Raw genomic sequence first — 18762 nt, forward strand, 5'->3', positions numbered from 1 at the left:
ACTTGGATCATAATATATATTGCCAGTCTTTTTATAGAATAGATGGACATTGTTACCTTTGATTTTTAGATTACACTTCATTTTCTGTTTATCTCCTTGAGATTTTTTTAAGATAATTGAAGTGGTCTGAAACCCCTTTGAATAAAACCCTTCAATGCTTCTCTGGGGAGTTCTGTTCTCGCCCTTCAGGGTCCCTCCTGCCTTTCTGTACGGCGTCTCCCAGCGGTTTCACTGCAGAGCGCAGCTCGGAGGCGGTTTGCGAATATCTGCGTGTGCGACCCTGGAGCGCGGGGCACGCTGAGCGCCTGCCGAGCTGCGCGGAGGAGCAGCGCGCTGCGAAGCGCCATCCGCTGGAGCGGGGCACTGCCTGCTGCTGCGCTGCGTTAACGGCCGGGAGCGGGCTGCTGCCCCAGCCTGCGATTCCCTCTAACATAACACTGCAGCAATTCTGTCTTTAAACAAGTGAAACCACTCTGCCTGCTGCTGCGCTCCGTTAACGGCCGGGAGCGGGCTGCTGCCCCAGCCTGCGATTCCCTCTAACATAACACTCTGCAGCGATTCTGTTCTCAAGCAGATGAAACCACTCCGTTCCAGAAGGAAGACGCTGTCAGGATCCACAGCATAAACACCAGGCATTTTACTGCTGGGCCCTACATTTCCCTAATTGTATAATGGCTATCAGTCCTTTTTATTTGGGAAACCAGCTTAAATTTACACAAGTCTAGTAATTAGGGGAGGGTGCCAATCTAACCAAAAGCTCTCCATGCTTCAACAGATTTTTGTCTGACTCTGATGGTGGCTGTAAGCATTTTGAACAGATAAGAGGTATCAGAAAGGTGGTGTTACTTGTTTCAAAATGTCAGGGACTAATTTTTTCATATGAAGTAATTAAATTGCTAAGCTTAAGCTACAGTTCTTCAAGAATATGCAAGGAAGAATATGCAGCAACTCATTGCATTTCCAGCTACCTAGTTTATCTGACAACTTATGTGTTCACACAAAAACTTTTCTATGCAATACTGCACAGGGTCTTAAAGAAAAACATTTAATCTAATTAACAGCTGAATGCAAACAAAGCTGAACTACAGCAGCATTGTTTTCCCTTGTATATGTGCTTACAGAGTTCAATTATTTTGCAGACTGGAATCTTCCTGGATCACTCAGACCCATCTTCATGGTTCTGGGATTTGACCACAGGCTTGTTTCCTCTGGTAAGCTCAACTTAATTATTTTTGGGAGCAAAGCAGCTCTGGCACAATATGGCACCTCACACTGCAGCATGAAAGACACAAGCAGGTAAAGTAGTAGTCTACACCTTAAAGAGAAGCATTTTGTAAAATAAATCCATACCTTTTGTTGTTGGCTTCATTATTTGTTCTCTTCCCTTCTCTATCAGCACCCCATTCCCCCTGTTTTGTTTGCCTCTTAGAATTGGCAGGCCTTCTCCTTTTAATTGACTTTTCATTAGCTAGAGACACAGGCCTCATCACTTATGTTTTGGCTTGTTTGTTTTTCTTCAAAGACATATTCAAAAACAAGGTACTTAGGATTAGTTTGAGGCATTTATTAGCAAAAATCAGACCTTTAACACTGGCAACAGCAGACTTCTTTCCTGAGCCAGAAACTTCCGAGCATTCCGGTTAATAGGTGCAGGAGTCAGTTCTTGTCCGTGGAGCCCTCCCTGGACACGAGGCTCCTGAGCAGGGCTGTCCCTGCAGGCAGGACCCAGCGCACCACTCAGGCTCAAGCTCTCTTGAAGACCTGTCTACAGACTTGATTCTCACAACGAAGCTCCTACCAAAAAAAACCAAACACAAACAGAAAACCCAAGAGTATAGATATCTATAGTAATCAAAGGAACAGTTCCAAAATTGAACATAGATCCTTTACCACCACCCTGGCCATGCCAAGAACTTAACATTTGAATTTAACTGCACGTGACAGCGAAACAATGAAGCTGTTTCACAGCAGAATGTGCTCCCAATGTACCATCCATTACACATCCTACAGAGCTAGAGGACATAAGCACACCGTGACCACATTATAAATCTCATTTTTGCCATACAGAGATATAATTAGTAAAAATCTGAAGTCAATACCAAGTGGAGGTCATCCCCTTCCAGCCAGTGAGTCCAGCCCCTGTTCTTCTTCTCACCAGTCTGGACACAGACAAGTTTGTCATTTTCCCAGGTAACAAGGCTCTATAGAACAGGGAACAAAAAGGTGTTTCTGCATGTCTGTCTCAGTTCTGCAAGAGACTTGCAGAAAATGTGCATTTTCCTGGATAGAAGAGGACCAAGATATTATCCCTGAATGAAAGTGACACTCCTTGTCTGTAACTCAGTCTCCTATTGCTGTCTTGCACTACAATTATTCTTGAAACAATTTCAGCTCAAGTATCTGGATTGATCACGGCATCTTAATTTTGCCACAGCCTCATACATTCCCTCTTACCTTGCATTTTCTGTTATCCAAGCCTTTATTATCCTCCTCAAACTCTTCTCCAACTTTGAATTCAAGCAAATAATCTCTGAATGTGCTAGTGGTATGGATATAGAATGAATCACCGTCTTGTTTGATCACCTTCTGAGGCTTCAGCATTTTCGCTATTTTGCGCGTTGCAAAGTCAATACCTTGGACAGAAGGCAAAAACATCAGAGTTGCATTTATCACCAGCCATTCTGGCAGCCAGGAATTAACCTTTATTACTACCAGAAGCATTTCTTACAGTAGTTAGACCTTACTGCTATGCAGCATTTTGTTGTTTTATTGGAACCTTTTGATTTGTTTAAAGCTGCATGTTACACAGAGTAAGTTGTCCTCTTGTACTTGTTACTCTTTGAAAGCCAGTTTACTCAGCTGTTGTACAATTCCTATGCAGCATTGCCAGGGCTTTCAGCCAGAAGACTCCTGGAGACAGTTGGCTTCCCCCACAGAGACACCCAAACTTGGTTTCAGACTTTACCCCCACTTACCCGTGAGAGGTTAATGCCTGTTCTCATCCTTTGTCAGAGGAAAGGCAATGAGAGAATTAACAAGACTCTCTTTAAAGCATTCTATACCTTAAATAGGATGAAACGTAGGGCAGTCCTTAAAATTCAAGAAGACCCTTAAGGGAGAAGGGAGGACAGAAGCAAGTACTTTCACCTACCTAAGGCCACCATATAACCTTCGAAATTGTCATTGCTGACAAGGTTCCAGGTGCCGCTGAAATCCACAGGCATTGCCAGAGAGTAGAAGGAAGATCCAGTCAAAAATGCAAATGTTGTTTCCCAGCCAGGCCTTTTATAGGGCAGCCTGTGGGTGGGATTCCATCCCAGGATCTTTCTGCTGGAGGGGAAGGGTGCTACTGCTGAGCCAGTGGGTGAGAGGGTATTTGTAGAATGGCTTCAGCTGTGCTGGAGGGAAAAGTTCACCGTGTCTGAAATCCCCGTGTGGAGCAAATGTTAACAGCCCAAGAGCCACAATGCAAGCCAAAAACTGGCTTTAAACCATTTTGTCAATCTTGTATACTTTAAAGGGACTGGTTTTGTCATTACTGAGATTTCCTGCAAGTTGATTAGAACTGGGCTTTGTGATCTGAAATCCAGCTATCTGTTGAAAAGGTGATGTACCCCTGTAAAGACAGGCTGTCCTTGAACAGACACGGACTGACTGTTAAACTGTGGAGTGTGTTGTATCAACACATTTTAAAGCAACACCTATGGCACTGAGATAAGAACTATATCATGTTGGGTTACGTCTGGAGTGAGTAGTAAACAGAATTCAAAAGTAATCTTATGTATATAGGAGATGTAGCTCCTGCCTTTGCTTTCTGTTTGTGACACATTAGGGAGAGCTGATACAGGAGCTGCTGCCACTGATGCTTTATTACCTGCTACACGTTGTGGCAGAACACACAGGCAGCACAGCACGTGATGCAGCAGGTAAGCTTCAGTGCTGGACTTCACCTTCAGCAAAGAAGTGACAGAAATCCCTGATGACCCAGCAATGTGTTTTGAAAAGTGAATAAAAAACACTTGAGGAGAAAGGATTAGAGAATTTGAAGTGAGGAAATAAGGAATTTAGAGGTGAGAAAACACACCTATACCTACTACACTTATTTATTTACAGCTTGTGTTAGGCTGAATAAGAAGGACAATATTTTGCAGAGGAGTTTCCCCAAAGTTTAGCTCCATTTTTGGAGCTGGCAGTTTGATCCATATGACTCACAGAATCATGCGAGGAGGAACTCAGGACGTCAAGGCTTCTTTCCTGTTTGCAGCTGGATATTGTTCTCTAACCTACACTAAAACAGAAATGGCACTGAGAAATGAAAATTACTGTTTCCTCTTCACTCAAATAGTAACATTTCACCCACAATTTGGTGTTCTGAGGTTTTGGTAGTAAAGCACTGTTGCAATACTACTGACTCTTGCAAGCAAAGAGAAGTCAGTACTTGGTAAATCCTGTGCCAAAGTCCAGATATAACATTTTAATTTAAATCATGCAGATAGTCTGGAGTGTGGCCCTTCTTTCTGTAAATCGGTACTTGAACCTCACACAAAGACCTCTAAAGAGTTGCTGATTCATGAGAAGTGGCTTGCAAACCTTGGCATTCTTAATAAGGCACATAATACAAACAAAAATGAGATAGCAAATAAAAGGAGGTAGAATTCTATCACCACAACAGTCACAGTGCCTCTCTAGCTTATGTTCACATAATATAGACAATACACTGTTAGATTCAAAATCAGATTTCTAGAAAAGAAAAACATTTCACTTACGATCAGTATTGATATCTGACCATTTTCTCTCTAGTAACAGAAAACAATTCTGGCTATATAGAATTATACTCTACTTATGGCTCAAAAGTAAAAGAAACTTTATTCTTTGAAATCAATGTATTATTTGTAATAAAGGGATAAGTGTCTGAGAGTCAGTGCAGTGACACTATTATTAATTTCTATCTATAAAATCAATGACTTTAAACCAGTTCCTGAGGTAGGTTTCTCCTTCCATCAGAAACAATACTGAGCTTAGCATTACAGCTCTGGAAACATGAATGGAAAAGTAAAGTACAAGACATTTCTGGAAGCAAATTTCATGACAGCAAACAAGCAGCTGCATATCTCAAAGGCAAGCAGCTCCAAGCGTGTTATACCTAGCACCACATCAGCCAGGAGGAAATTTTTCCCTTCCAGGATAGAGCTAAATAATTTTTTTGAGGTGAACCACATGTTGATAATTTAAAAAAAAATTACATAGATTCACTCTAAGTAAATAGTACCTCTTGAAATCAGATAACTTTGTTAGGACACTGTAAGTTATTAAAAATATTTGTGTTATTGTTTTATAAATAGCAGAGCAGTTTGAGTTAAAACTGATCAGAACATTTTCATTTGTTTTGCTTATACATTTGCAATTTACACGTACCGATGTGAATTTTTGTACTCCAGTGCACTGGGACAAAACATTAAAATGTGAAGATCTTATTACTGGACTTGAAAAAGGTTGTGTAGGTCCAATCACGGAGTGCACCACACCTCATTGCTAACTACAGAGGTACAGAATTAGCCCACTGTTTACCCAAGATGAAGCCCCAAGCGGCCCCTAGAAACACGCTTTCCTGTACTGCAATGTGGTTTTTTCACAGCAGCTGCTCGGTGAGTCAGTTGCTCAGGGCCTGTGAGCCCCTGGGGTCGCTGGCATGTTTCTGCAGTGGCGCCAGGAGCAGCCCTGCATTCCTGTCCTCGCTCTCGGCACTGTACAGCCTGTTCCTCTCGATGTACGCCCGCACCCCCTCGGGCACCAGGTAGCGAATGCTCTGGCCCCTCCGCAGGGCTCTCCGGATCTTGGTGGAGGAAATATCATTTGTGATCCATTCTTCCACAAGGTGAATGTTATTCTTATGTCTCCACAAAATATCCGACTCGTAGATGAATTTCTGAACGTTGTTTCCGGCCCTGCTGATACACACAAGGCCGTGTTTTTCCACAATTTCAGTGATGTCCTCCAACTTCCACAGGTTGGGGACTCCAAAAGATTCCAGCATGTCACTTCCACAAAGCAGTTTAACCTGTGGGACACCTTAAAGAGAAAATTGAATGAGAACTAGGGCTTGGTCTGGGGCTTGGCAGATTTTAGCAAACTTGACTCAATTTCTTGGCTCCCTCTCTCTCTGTATATTTGGTTAAGATGAGACAATGGAATGAAATTTTAAAAAAAGGTTCAGAGTATATAATTTATAATTAGTAGCCAAAACACAGGATTTTTCTGAATAAAGGTTATGGGATCCCTTCATTAAAGGGATCTAATGCCTTTTGCTGTGGAATCTAAGGGAATAAAGTTACTGAGTGACATCAGAACCAAGAGCTACCATAAAAGTTACTCATCGGTGCAATTCTCTTGAAATAACAAGGATCATTAACGATCTCATTTGCAAACAGACTTAACTTTTTACAACCGCACTCTGATTTCTCTTTTTAATGGGCTCATGGCTGTTTGGTTGCTGTTTTCTCTTCCGTCCCAGCTTTGTTATGGGTGCAGCATCCTGCAGACTATTAGTGACATCAGCAGATAAAAGCTTTTGATGATGATACCTGCAAAACAGACGTATTTTAGGTATTTTAAAGACGTAGGAAAAATTTGGGATAGTATGGCCTACCAAAGAACCTCTTTCTTTCATTTATCCCAACTTGTTAGAGTTAACACTATTCTTAATCCTTCTATAGGTCCATGAGATTTTCTAGAGGTTGGCTGAAGAATACCTTAAAACCTTGAGTGTTTCCAACCACTCGCTCTGGCAGCTTTCCCAATCATCAACTTCCACCCAGTCTGAGTTTTTCGTCGCCAGTTTTGCCATAGTCACTCGGTGATTTGCACTGATCAGACCTTTCTTCTTATATGCATCACCCACTGGTGAAATGATGCCTTTGATTACTTTGTATTTTCCTGTGGGAAAAAAAACACATCACAGAAGAACATGAGAAGTGTTTGAGCAGATGTTCCTTCCCCTGCATTGTATTTAACCTGTGACATAACCACTATGCAGTGCAATGGCAGCTGACAGCCAGCCCTGTGGAAAAACACAGGGCACTCCTGCACTGTCAGCACAATGAGGGAGTCAGTAAGATGTATTAGAAAGATATATTTCTATAAACTATAAACCCTGTGCTTTAGCTCATTAAAATCAGTAATAAGGAACACATAAATGAGTTCTCTCATAATGGCCTACGTGGTTTTGTGTAAGACATAAACACGTCAGCTTCAATATCTAATTAACATTTGCAAAAATATCTGTCACTGTCAAACAAGCATTCATGGACAGGAAATAGTCACCTTAGCATTCAGGTGTCTGGTTATCAAAGCTATTCCAAACAATATAAATAACCCCCCCACCTGTTTCCTGGAGGTAGTCTTTGGCCAGCTCAAAGAGCCTCAGGTGCATGTTGGTGATGGGATTGAAGGACCCGCAGGCCAGCAGCACCACCTCAGTCCTGGAGTCAGGATCTTCCATGGCCGCTGTGGACGGTGCTGGTGCCAGGTACCAGCTGCTACAAGATGGGACAAGAGATAGTTATTGTTACTTGCTTGTGCTGCCAATAAGCAGAAAATAAAATTTCAAGATCAAATTGAATGCTGTATTTTTCTTCCATCAACCTGGCCTGTGACTGTTCATGTGACACTTCTTTGTCCAGCTTCTAAGTGATTAAAATATGAAATCACTGCAAAGAGGCTGCTTGCCCAGCGAGGATGGCACACTGCCCACTCTGAAGAAAAGCAGCTCATGCTTTTAAACTTCATGTGGAGAGATTATCTGTCCCGACTGCAGGACAAACTTTATTAGAACTTTGCACCATTTTAAGATGCCAGTGCCAATCAACTGCCAAGGAACGTGTGGGCAGGGAACTTCCTTGTTAAGTAACTTCCTTCTAGTGCTTATAGGGAGAAACAGAACATCCTGTGACCATTCCTAATCTTGCTACTCTAAACTGCAATGATCTACAAAACCAAAATTGTGTCACATATTATATTGTATTAAATTCTGGAGGAGAACAGCGTCAATTCTTCATTTGGGATTTATTTACATTTTCTGAAATATGAAATGTAAAGGGGTTAATTTATAGAATTTAGCATGGTATGTGGGAAGAGAGTGCTATGCACTAAACATGAGAAAAGTCAGTCTGCTTTGTGTTGCAGCAAGTGTTAGGTGTACCAGTGGAAAAGGTGAGAGAAGAATAATAAATTACAGAAGTTTAGTAAAAGCTGCAATTAAATAGTGGGGTTTTTCCCCTTTTCTAAAATACCACAGTTCTGTTCCAGTTCTGAGCTTCAGTTTCAGAAAGCCACTTAAGAATTGCTGAAAATAAGGGAATTTCACCATTTATCATTCAATTTCTCCTCACACCTCACACACATTTTTGCTTCTGTATTCTTTCCTGAGAATATTCTGGCTTGCCAAGGTGTTTTCCCACATCTGGCCTAACACAGGAGAACTGCACCGGGCTGTTGCTGTTTGCGAGATGTCTGAGACATCCACAGAATTGTCTGCCGTTGTTCCCACAGTAACATCACCACCTGGAGAAATGCCACGAGCTCACCCTCACATTGTGTCTCCCTTACAGAGAGGCTGAGCAGCAGCCACAGCCTGAGACACCATCACAGCCAAACCTTGCAACAGCCATCAAACAGCCCACGGATAAAAGGAACTCCTGCAAGGCTTCACATTTTCTAAGTGCTAGTACTTTTCTGTGCTTTCAATAGTTTCACAAACTTTTAAAATATCCTTCATTACTGCAGAGTAGCTCAGCAGTGGAACGGCTGGTGGTACTTGAAATGCAGCCTTCACAGGGGCACGGCAAGGAGAGTTACTATGGGAACAGGGAGGAGAGGAATCAGACTGCCTTTGTAATGCACACATCCTGCTTTCAACAGAGTGACACATGCTGCAAAACTGGAAAAGGTTGATTTTTTCCTTAAAAAAAAGTGCAAAAAAATTAGAAAATTTTAAGATGGAAATACAGAGTGCCTTTTCGGGAGTTAGTCAAGTGTCCCTTTTCATGCTCCTAAGTTTACAGTTTACAGAAACAGGCAATCATTGCCTCATAAACTCACTTTGCACTAAAAGACACCAAAATATGCCTACAGCAGGTCTTGGGATGGCTCTGGAGCCCAACCTGCCAGCCACCTTCCGAGGACAGGCTGGTAAGGATGCTTTGCTCAATCTCATTCATGTTTCAGAGGCAGACATCTGCCGAATATCTTTATATATCAGTGCATATATAGAATATAAGCACGATGTGGGCGTCGCTGCACGCTTCACGAACACCCTCCGCAGCTCCCCGCCCCGCGGGCCCGCACGGGGCTCCGGTCCTCGCCCTGCAAGCAGCCCCCGCCGCCGCCCCTCCCCGGTGAGCCCCGCTCACCCCCGCTGTCCCCGTTCCCCGTCCCGCTCACCCCCGCGCTGTCCCTGCTCGGCCCTGCTCCCTGTTCCCGTTCCCTGTCCCCGCTCCCCGTCCCGCTCACCCCCGCGCTGTCCCCGCTGCCCGCTGCCGCTCCCGGTGCCCGCTCGGCCCTGCTCCTTGTTCCCGTTCCCGCTCCCTGTTCCCGCTCCCTGTCCCCGCTCACCCCCGCGCTGTCCCGGTGCCCGCTCGGCCGGGCCCGCGGGGCCGCTGGCGCTCATTGGCCCGGGCGCGGCGGAAGCGGCGCCGCAGCCGCGGGATGAGCCCGCCCTGGCGCGGCCTGCCCGGCTGAGGGTGAGGGGGCCCGGCGGGCGGGGGGCAGGAGCGGGGCCGGGGAGCGGGCCCCGGGGGGCGGCCGGGCTGCGCCCGCTCCTCCCCGCAGGCCGCGCGGCCCGGGCCGCAGGGAGGGCGGCCGCGGTCCCTCGGAGCGCCGCGGGGCCGGGATGGGCGGCCGGCCCTCCGCCGTGCCCGGCCCGGCAGCGCTGCTTCCCCGCTGCCTCGCACACCTGCGCCCGGGCGGCTCCTGAACGGCGTTCCCAGGGGCCGCTGAGGAGTCCAGCCTATTGTGTCATGTAGCGGGGCCTCTGCATTTCAGTAATCGCTGCTTGATTCGACACGCAATTGATTTCATGTGCTGTGGCTGTTCCTTGGTGAACCGCCTCTTGCTGGGAAGATAATTCTGCACACCCCGCCTGGCATTTCTGTATTTCCACTGCAAGGATCTCCGGGTGTTGTGATTAAACATTCCATCAACAAGATACTGCATAATTTTAATATTTAGAGCATTTTAAATACTTCTTAAGTTGTTGATACAAACAATAAAATGTACTTTCTCTTAGGAGTGTCATGTAAAAGCAACATTTTCACGTGAAAACAAAAAATGGCTTCAAGAGGAACAACAGAGACCAGTAAACTAAAACAAAACTTGGAGGAGCAGTTGGACAGATTAATGCAGCAACTTCAAGATCTGGAAGAATGCAGGTAATAAAAATAGTTGCTTTCCTCTTATATGGTAGTATTTTCCTTAACTGGTTGGCAGAAGAAAGTGGTACCTTTCAAAAATCTTAGGAGGGGGCTTATTTATTTTTGTGTTTTGCTGTGGCTTTCTGTTTTTAAATTAGGTAGGATAGTGGTGTCAGTAAAAATTACTTTTAAAAACCTTTATTAAGATTGTTTTATATATCTAGGAAAAATGCAAGCAGAAATACTCTCTATTTTCTTTGAAATGTTATATTTCAGTGTGGCTTTTAAACTTTAAACAGCTGTTCACAAAAATCACAATTTTTCTATGGAATTTTTAACAGCAGTGAACAAATAGCTTTCGGGGCTCCTTTGGTTTATCTTATGATTATAGATGCCTGGGGGGGTTTTGCATTGTTTACCTTTTAGTTTGTCTAACTTTCCGTGTGATTTTGTATTAGTCTTCTGTGGGTTGATACAGTTTGAGACAGTGAAATACCAAGAAGGTTGGGGCTTTATCTGTTTTCGCAGTAGCATTTAAACACCCTGTGTTGAGATGCTTTCTGACTCTAGTTCTAACTTGTCCTAGCAGTTCGTATCTTTTCCAAGGACAGTTAGAACTGCTGAGGGGTGGTGGTGCTGTTCGGGGAGTTGGGCGAGGTTTGGACAGCAGGATCAGTCATTCCTGAGTGGATGGCTTTGGGTGAGGAGACAGGCCTCCAGATACTCCCATCACTGCAGCTTTGGGCAAGACAATCTCACTGCGTCATTTTGTTGAGATCCAAAAATACTTCTAAATACTGCTCCAGGTGTGGGGTATCTTGTTTATTACTAGGGCTTTTTTATTATCAGTGGGTGTAGAACCATGCAGGTGGCTGAGAGGGTGCAAAGCCAAGCAAGGCATGAGCTGGACAGGAGCTGGGAGGGCCGGGGCAGAGCAGGCTCAGGGATGGGAGCTGCTCAGGGCTGCCTGGGAGCCAGCTCCCTGCTGGGGCCCTGTGCCCGTGGGATGCCTCAGGTGAGTCCTGTGGCTCAGTGTGCCTTCTTGGGTCCTCCCTAGAGAGGAGCTGGATGCAGATGAGTATGAAGAGACCAAAAAAGAAACTCTAGAGCAGCTGAGTGAGTTCAATGACTCCCTGAAGAAGATCATGTCTGGAGATATGACTTTGGTGGATGAGCTCAGTGGCATGCAACTGGTAAGATGATGTGTTGCTAAAAAACTTCGTGTTCTGCCTGGAGTTGATGAAACAGCAAATAGATACAAGTGATTCACTAGAATTTTTATGTGAAATACAGATCTATGTAACTAATGTATTTCCTAATTTAATACACTTGTATATGTAAAAAACTTGGATAGGTGTCTTCATTTTAAAAGGGAAAAAAACCCATTGATGAATTACAACCTTAACATTGTAGGAAATTAAAACCTGGACAGAAATGAAAAGTTTCACAGCTCTTTATCAGTCTACTTACATTAATTAGAGGATTCTTTAAGCCCTCCATAAAGGTAATTTTTTTAAAATTTAAATTCCATGGTTATAAAAAAAAGATGAGCTCTATGTATCAAATGATGCAGAGGATACCAATGATGCTCTCCAGGCCTCATTAATCTCACCCTGCTGCTGTGGTTTGTGATTCCTTTTAGTCCTGGTCATTCTTGCTCTTCTCCTTGCAGGCAATACAAGCAGCCATCAGCCAAGCATTTAAAACTCCAGAAGTGATTAGAATGTTTGCAAAGAAGCAGCCGAGGCAATTGAGGACAAGGCTGGCAGAGGTGAAGGCTTCTGTTTTACTGCAAAAGCTGTTTATTTGAGGCAGACTGATTCAAGGGTGCAAGGATTGCAAGGAAAGCACTGGGTGTGCTGGAAAACTTGCTCATAAAGTCCAAAAGAGATGGAGAAGTTCTCTTTCAGTGTTTGTTCAGTTTTAAATGTTTATTGAGGTAATGGGGGTAACCACGTGCATTTCTTGAGTTCTCCTCTATCTTCCTGCTTCAAAGGAAAATGGCATTAAGAGAGTGAACTGAGGAAGCTGCAAATAGAAAGTCTGATTGTACTGAGGGCTGGAGAGTGCACTCGGTGTTTCAGAGATCTAAACTGAAGATCCAGATGAAGTGAAATCAAATGGGATTCCTCCACGTACCAGTGATGTGTGAATACATAATTTTAAATGATTATCATTCTTTGATAAAAAGAGATCCAAGTTTGGAGAAATCAAGTGAGTTAAGGTTAGGGATAAAGAGTATTTGCTGAATGTTCAGAAAAACTTCACAGACATCTGAAATCATAGCTAGCTCTGTCCCTTACTGCTGTGGGTCCATGACTACTGATGGTATTTTTAGGCTGTTGCATTTCTCGTGCTGTTGTGTTGGGTGAAATAATGGAAGCTTATATGTTTTGGCTCTTTCCCCCTGGTGTGCAGATGGACAGAGACTTAATGGTTGGGAAGTTGCCACGAGACCTGTACACCCAACAGAAACTGGAAATCCTGACTGCCCTCAGAAAGCTTGGTGAGAAGGTAAGGGGTTGGTATGGTAGTCTGGTGAGTAGAGATTTCTGCCTGTTTAGGAGGAATTAGAAATAATTAAAGTAAGAAATTACAATTTTATAAGCAAACTGTAAAATGCAACTTGCTGTGACATTACACAAATGTCCTTCCATTTTAATGCCAAACTTTCTGAAGGTGAACATGTATCAAATAGTTTGGTACCTTTCTATATGGCTGCTTCTGCTTTTAAATACTTCCTTTGGTGGGCTGGGTGCATGAATCACACACCAGCTGGTACAAGGTGATGGTATTTATAAAAGCTACAAAACAAGTCTTTTACTGGCCAACTACCACCAGTTTCATCAGGAACTATCCAAGACCTCTGACATGAATCCAGCTTCACTTTTCTAGTGTTTTATAGTGTCAATTGTGCCTACCCCTGGATATGAGAAAAAGAAATTGGAGAGATGAGTGATAAATTCCTTGTTGCCCCAGTGATCTGTCAGTAGCAGAAAAAGCCCTGGGTTTGCCACCAGAGGGAGGAAGAGAAGTTACTTCTCTTTGTGGATGGTATATGAAGAAAATGGGTTGCTGTGTATCCCTACTTCAGCTTTTTTAGGAAATGAAGGGATGTGATGGAAAAGATCAAGTGCAGTACTTAAAGGAGCTGCAATCCAAGCAGTTTCCAAAGCAAAGGCTTTCCCAATATTTTATTGCTGGAGTATCAGAGGAAAAAAAAAATGTTTTGCAAATAGGTAAAGGCTAGTTAAGGTTGTGAACTGAATGCATGAAGCTATCTAATCCTCTTGGAACGAGTTCCTTGGACCACAACCTCCAGCCCCCTCACCACGCTCTGACCTGTCCTGGTAATGTTTTGAAATGATCAGTAGCCTGCTGCACGGAGGGCTTGCTAGGACAGTGGTCTCACATCTGCTCTGGATGTGAGCAGTGACAGCAAATGCTGCATGTTTGTCTGCACAACGTTGCAGAATGGTAATTAGCTGTGTGCTGGCTAACAAAGCCAGCAAAGGCAGGTAAATAATATGCTTTCCTTCATTCCTGCATCATCCTGAGTATCTGTACCTGATTTTTATATTTCTAATAAATAAACTGACGCAAACACTGTGAGGACTTTGACACGCATGCTTTGCTGTAATAAAGATGTGTATCTGAGGCTAATTAAATGACTTTTAACTTAGCATATCTGAACCCTCCAAATGTAGGTTACTGCTTCATTATTGTAAATATTTTATGGGCATCTGTCACAAGGCATCAGAGCACGTACATAAAAGTAAAATATACATGGGGAAATGTCACTTTAAAGGAAGTGAACCATTTCTAGGTCATTGGCTCTTAACATGGTCAAAGCTGGCAGTGACTGCTTTTTTTTTTGCTTTCCTCAGTAGATGATAGGAAGTAAGCTTAGATCTTAGTTCATTACCCTACTGACCATGTGACAAAAAAGTTATTTACACCTTGGTGTAGTTCAGGTACACAGGTACAGTGTGACCTTTTAATAAAAAATGATCACTGCAAATCAGCTTGGAACTTGCATGTGCAGGCATGTCTGCCACTGCAGACGCTGTCCTGCCTGGGCTGACAGGAGCCAGGGAGGGAAGATTCAGTGCTAGGGGAAGGAGCTTCTGGGTTTTTTTATGTTTCAGTACGGTAGATAACACTGCCACTCAAAAGCTGCAAATGGACAATTGCTGTAACCTGTCCTAGCTCATGCAGATGCACAAGTAGATGGTGGGAACATGCACAGTTTAGGTATCAGCTTCACAGTTGTGGCATTTTTTGATTTAGCTCACTGGTGATGATGAGATGTTCTTGTCAACAAACGCTGGTACAGCCCTGAGCCAATTTGAGAGAGTCTCCACTGACCTTGGTAAGTTTTTTCACTCTCATGACTTCTGATTCCTTTGCCTCATTGAACACTGAGTAATAGAAGAATGTCTGGTTCCCCTATGAAAGAGAATATATGAACAAGAGATTCATGCCATTAAATGTTAATATATGTTTTATTAACAATGAAACTCTGATACACTATTATGAGGAAAAAGTAACACAACAGATAAATCCAATGCCAAACATCCATGAAGTGCCAGGGTACCCATGCTGAAGGCTTGAGTAGTCTGTCTCAAGCAGAGATGCTGCTCTTAGAATTCAACACAGATCTTTTTTTGCATTAAAGACTCCCTTCAGGAGGGCCGTGTCCTCTGCTTGATGCAGAGAATTTGGCAGTTATTGGCACATTGTCAAAATACAGCTTTAGAGCACTCTTCCTGCCATGATTGTCATACCTCTGATTGTGTCGACAAGATCCAGAGTTGAGTTACAAAAGGCATTAAATAAGCACACAGTTCATTGTAATAGTAGTTAAAACTGGGATGAAAGAGCTATGAATGGCAGGAACGTGCCAGACTAGCTCAGAGTACAAATAAACTGTCTGGGTGCCCAACCTTTCAGCTCTGCCTTCCCTGGAAGTGTAAGCAAGGTGAGCACCCTCTCTTCAAGAGGGGACTTTGGCAGTAGCTCCGTGTGTGGGGGTGTTACCAGCACCACTCCAGCTACAAACACAAAGCACAGCTCTACAGGAGAGGCTGGGGAAAGGGAGCTCCAGCCCAGCCAGGCCCAGTAGGACACGGCTGCTCTAGACCTGGCAAGCCTGTGTGGTTTGTTTTGGTTTTAATTAGCTCAAGTGTTCAAGTTTTCACAGTGTAGGTTTGATTTCTTTGGATCTCAAATGTTTTGTTTGATTTAAATTGTGTATAAGGTAATTCACAATTTCCACTAATACTTACTGCAAATGCTTTTTCCCCCTCAGGATCAGGAGACAAAGTCTTTGCTCTTGCAAGTGTTGAAGTAGAAAAGGCAAAACAATGAAGAGGTTCGTGAGGCTTGTGTCTGCAGTTATCAGCAGCACTGGATTTTGGTCATACTGCGTTTGGTTTTTCTATTTCTTACATGTTGGAAAAAAAAGCAAAGCAAAACAAAAAACCCAAGCCCTCAATCTCTTGGGTCCTTAAGCAGAAGATACGAAGCAAACAGCCTTAAGTGCACTTTGGGACCTTGGTGTCTGTACCCTTTAAGTAATACAAGCTCTGAGGCTGAACACTAAGTGGAACTCTAAAACTAAAGCATGGTATGACTGTCTTTTGAAAGAGTCAGTTGTCTTGAACTTTTCTGAATGTGTATTTCTCTAACTATTAAAACTTAATCTTTTTGCATGTGGTTGTAGCAAGCAGATCTCTTTAAGAAGTGGTCCTGATGATTTTTTTTTGGGTGATTCTTAACATTGTCTTAATTTTTGTCTGGACTCCCCACTAAGCAGTTTGTGCTAGGAAAGCATTGAAGCTTTGGAAAATGGATGTAGCTTATTGAAATGCCATCTTTCTACAAACTGTTTGCAGAAGGCCCAGAACGAGCCTGGATGCTGATCACTGGCCCTTGGCTGCTTGCTTGCCGTGCACATGAATGAGCACTTTGTGTCCCTGCCCTGGCTGAGGACAATGGCAGCCCTGTGGGGAGGCTTCTGGAGTCGGTTAACCTTGTGTATTGATAGGACACTGCAATGGGATGCTCTTCCTTCAGCTCTGCTGTACAACTGCACGCTGCTGTTGTTTCAGAGGGGGCATGAAATAGCTTGCAAGTAGAAACAAGTTTAAAAAGGGGGGGAAAGCTCCCGTTATGTGATCAGTGCAAGCGTTGTTCAGTCTCAGTGCTGTGGAGAGGGGAGGGTCTGTGTCTCCACTGGATCCTGAATAAACTTGGCTTAGGAGGATTTGAAATCTCACATTGAATTTTTAGCTCAGACAGTAAGTGGGTAGCATTGACTATAAACAGAAAATTGACGTGGTCAGGTGTCATTTAGAGTGCACTTGCAGGGCATAAATACCCTATGAATTAGCAAGTTTGTCTAATTGTAAACTGGGACTGGAGTAGACTAGAAAATGTGTTTCTAGACTGTATTTTGCTTTAACAGATATACTTTTGACATCTAGCATTTAAGAAATGAAAGGATACATGATATAGTGAGCATAATTTGTTTTTCACTGATAGCACTTCTTTCTCCCTGTTATTAGAAAGCCTTTATTGAGGAGGGGTCTTTTGTCCATTCCAGCAGAACTGTTTTCTGTCTGGGACAGCATTGTGTTCTCTGACAAAGGCTGATTGCAGCTTCACAGCTGAGAGCAGCTTATTAAAAGGCGTTATTAGACTCTGAAATTATGGGAAGCAAAACAGTCTGTGGGGACTGGAGCTGCCTTCTTTGCCTTTCTGCTCATTACTGGTGCTAAGGAACTCTCTCCCCATACACCCCCAGCCTCTTGCAGCATTATTATGTAAATTAAATCAGCACTCACAAAAAGTTTACAGTACAATGACATGGAAATCTTTTTCCTTGTAGTTTGAGAGGTGTAAGTTTCCAGGAGAAACTTTTTTAAAATTGCCTTGTAAATATTTCAGGATTTTTGCAAATTCCTGTACTGCGGGCAGTTGTAACATTCCAATTAAATTGATCCTTGACTGAGCATCTTTCCAACACCGTGCTGCTTCTGCTCTTGGAAGGATCTCTGGTGGTCTAGACGGACAAAGATGAGACTGAGATCAGTACCAGTATTGCAAGATTCTGTGTGTTGGGTCAGACTTTCTTCTCAGAAGCTGTGAAGGGTCAGAAATCAGAGCTCTGCCCAGAGACTGGCTGTGTCCTGCAGAATGCCCTGACCATCAATGTGATCTAACAAGGAAGCTGCTGCTGATGTGAAGCTTTTCATGTGTTGGCCCTCACAGATAGTTAAGTAACCTCTTGAAATAGTTAGATTGATTTCAAGCATAGTAAGTTAATTGGTGTGTTGTGCTAAATAATCCTGGGATGTACCTCCACCACCATCTCAAATGTTTCTGCTGAAAAAAAAAAAGTCCATAATCTATTTATTACAATAATGATTTCCTCAAATAAAAACTGATAACAAAAGAACAACTGCTAAATGAAAGCATGGGTTTGTGTTTAACAAACAAGCTTGTGATGTGTGAGTTCCACCCCCAGTTCAGAGTTGGACCTGGGCAGATCACTCATTCTGTACACATCTTTCTTTTCTGGAGTAAAATACAGATTATGATCCTTAAATATCGAGTGCTGTGAAGTTGTTATTGATCATACATTGCTTTGAAGATTAAAAGTGCTTTGTTTTTTGTTTATCATTTTACTTCTGAAATAAGAACTGTAAAGTACAGTAGCTTTAAACACATCAGCAAAGTTCCCAGAGTCCTTTTTTGGCCGTATATAACCTCCTTTTTTAATCTTCTTTCTCTATAGAGTGAATTCAGTGATTGTACTGATCTGAAAGAAGTGTTAGAAAATTGAAGCTTCAAATATTCTGTCTCTCTTTCTTCTATCTTTGTCTCCTTGTGTTATTTCTCTTCTTTGATCTTGAATGGAAAAGTAGCAAGTTACCTTTGTGTTGAAGAAAAAATACAAGATTTCTTAGGAGATCTCTTAGTTTCTCATGCTACTTTTCCTGTAAAAGTCAAATTCATTTTGATAGAGAGCTCTGTGTTAAGGACAGCCTATGGCCAGGCAGCTCAGGCTCTGTCAGTGCTGGCTGAAATGGGATCCATGCATGATTCTGGTGGGTTTGAACTATCAGACTAAGTCTGACATAGAAAATATTAACAAAAGAAAAAGAGATTCCAAACTAAAAACAAGTCCTTCATTGGGTACCACACACATCTTGGAGAGAAGGAGTTTTCATGATTGCTGTGTGTGGTTGAATCATGGATAATGAAAGCAGGGATTGTGTGTGCAGATGCTGCTGGAAGCCCTTCATGAGAGGGGGATGCCAACAAGCACAGAGGGACTTGGGGGGTGGAA

The 18762-nt window shown here is 43.1% G+C and overlaps 3 protein-coding genes across 9 annotated transcripts in view; 1 reads left to right on the top strand and 2 right to left on the bottom strand.

The window, feature by feature from the left end:
- Nucleotides 1–1549: 1549 nt before the first annotated feature.
- Nucleotides 1550–3714, bottom strand: RBP7 (retinol binding protein 7). Its single transcript, XM_038159549.1, has 4 exons — nucleotides 3152–3714; nucleotides 2455–2633; nucleotides 2100–2201; nucleotides 1550–1794 (listed from the first exon to the last, which is right to left on the bottom strand). The coding sequence occupies exons 1-4, from the start codon at nucleotides 3222–3224 to the stop codon at nucleotides 1744–1746; spliced, it is 405 nt and encodes a 134-aa protein (XP_038015477.1). The 5' UTR covers nucleotides 3225–3714; the 3' UTR covers nucleotides 1550–1743.
- Nucleotides 3715–3856: 142 nt separating this feature from the next.
- Nucleotides 3857–10320, bottom strand: NMNAT1 (nicotinamide nucleotide adenylyltransferase 1). 4 transcript variants are annotated; one of them, XM_038159548.1, is made up of 5 exons: nucleotides 9950–10320; nucleotides 7381–7535; nucleotides 6750–6933; nucleotides 6436–6581; nucleotides 3857–6069 (listed from the first exon to the last, which is right to left on the bottom strand). In XM_038159548.1, the coding sequence occupies exons 2-5, from the start codon at nucleotides 7496–7498 to the stop codon at nucleotides 5651–5653; spliced, it is 867 nt and encodes a 288-aa protein (XP_038015476.1). In that variant the 5' UTR covers nucleotides 7499–7535; nucleotides 9950–10320; the 3' UTR covers nucleotides 3857–5650. The 4 variants fall into 4 exon arrangements, with proteins under 4 accessions (XP_038015476.1, XP_038015473.1, XP_038015474.1 ...); XM_038159545.1 differs by lacking the exon at nucleotides 9950–10320 and adding an exon at nucleotides 9610–9738; XM_038159546.1 differs by lacking the exon at nucleotides 9950–10320 and adding an exon at nucleotides 9610–9737 and having other exon boundaries at nucleotides 7381–7532.
- LOC119710471 (beta-catenin-interacting protein 1) overlaps nucleotides 9304–18762 on the top strand; it is a 33792-nt gene continuing 24333 nt past the window's right edge. For 2 of the 4 annotated variants that reach the window (XM_038159539.1, XM_038159542.1), the window contains exons 1-6: nucleotides 9602–9737; nucleotides 10283–10424; nucleotides 11464–11599; nucleotides 12079–12177; nucleotides 12825–12920; nucleotides 14697–14778. In XM_038159539.1, the coding sequence (XP_038015467.1) occupies nucleotides 10324–10424; nucleotides 11464–11599; nucleotides 12079–12177; nucleotides 12825–12920; nucleotides 14697–14778 (514 nt within the window). In that variant the 5' untranslated portion in view covers nucleotides 9602–9737; nucleotides 10283–10323. Of the gene's footprint in view, nucleotides 9393–9601; nucleotides 9738–10282; nucleotides 10425–11463; nucleotides 11600–12078; nucleotides 12178–12824; nucleotides 12921–14696; nucleotides 14779–15717; nucleotides 18019–18762 lie in introns of those variants that run through there. The other 2 variants (XM_038159543.1, XM_038159538.1) reach the window with 2 other exon arrangements.

The sequence above is a fragment of the Motacilla alba genome, chromosome 21, assembly GCF_015832195.1.
Source record: "Motacilla alba alba isolate MOTALB_02 chromosome 21, Motacilla_alba_V1.0_pri, whole genome shotgun sequence".
In the NCBI taxonomy this organism is placed as follows: Eukaryota; Metazoa; Chordata; class Aves; order Passeriformes; family Motacillidae; genus Motacilla; species Motacilla alba.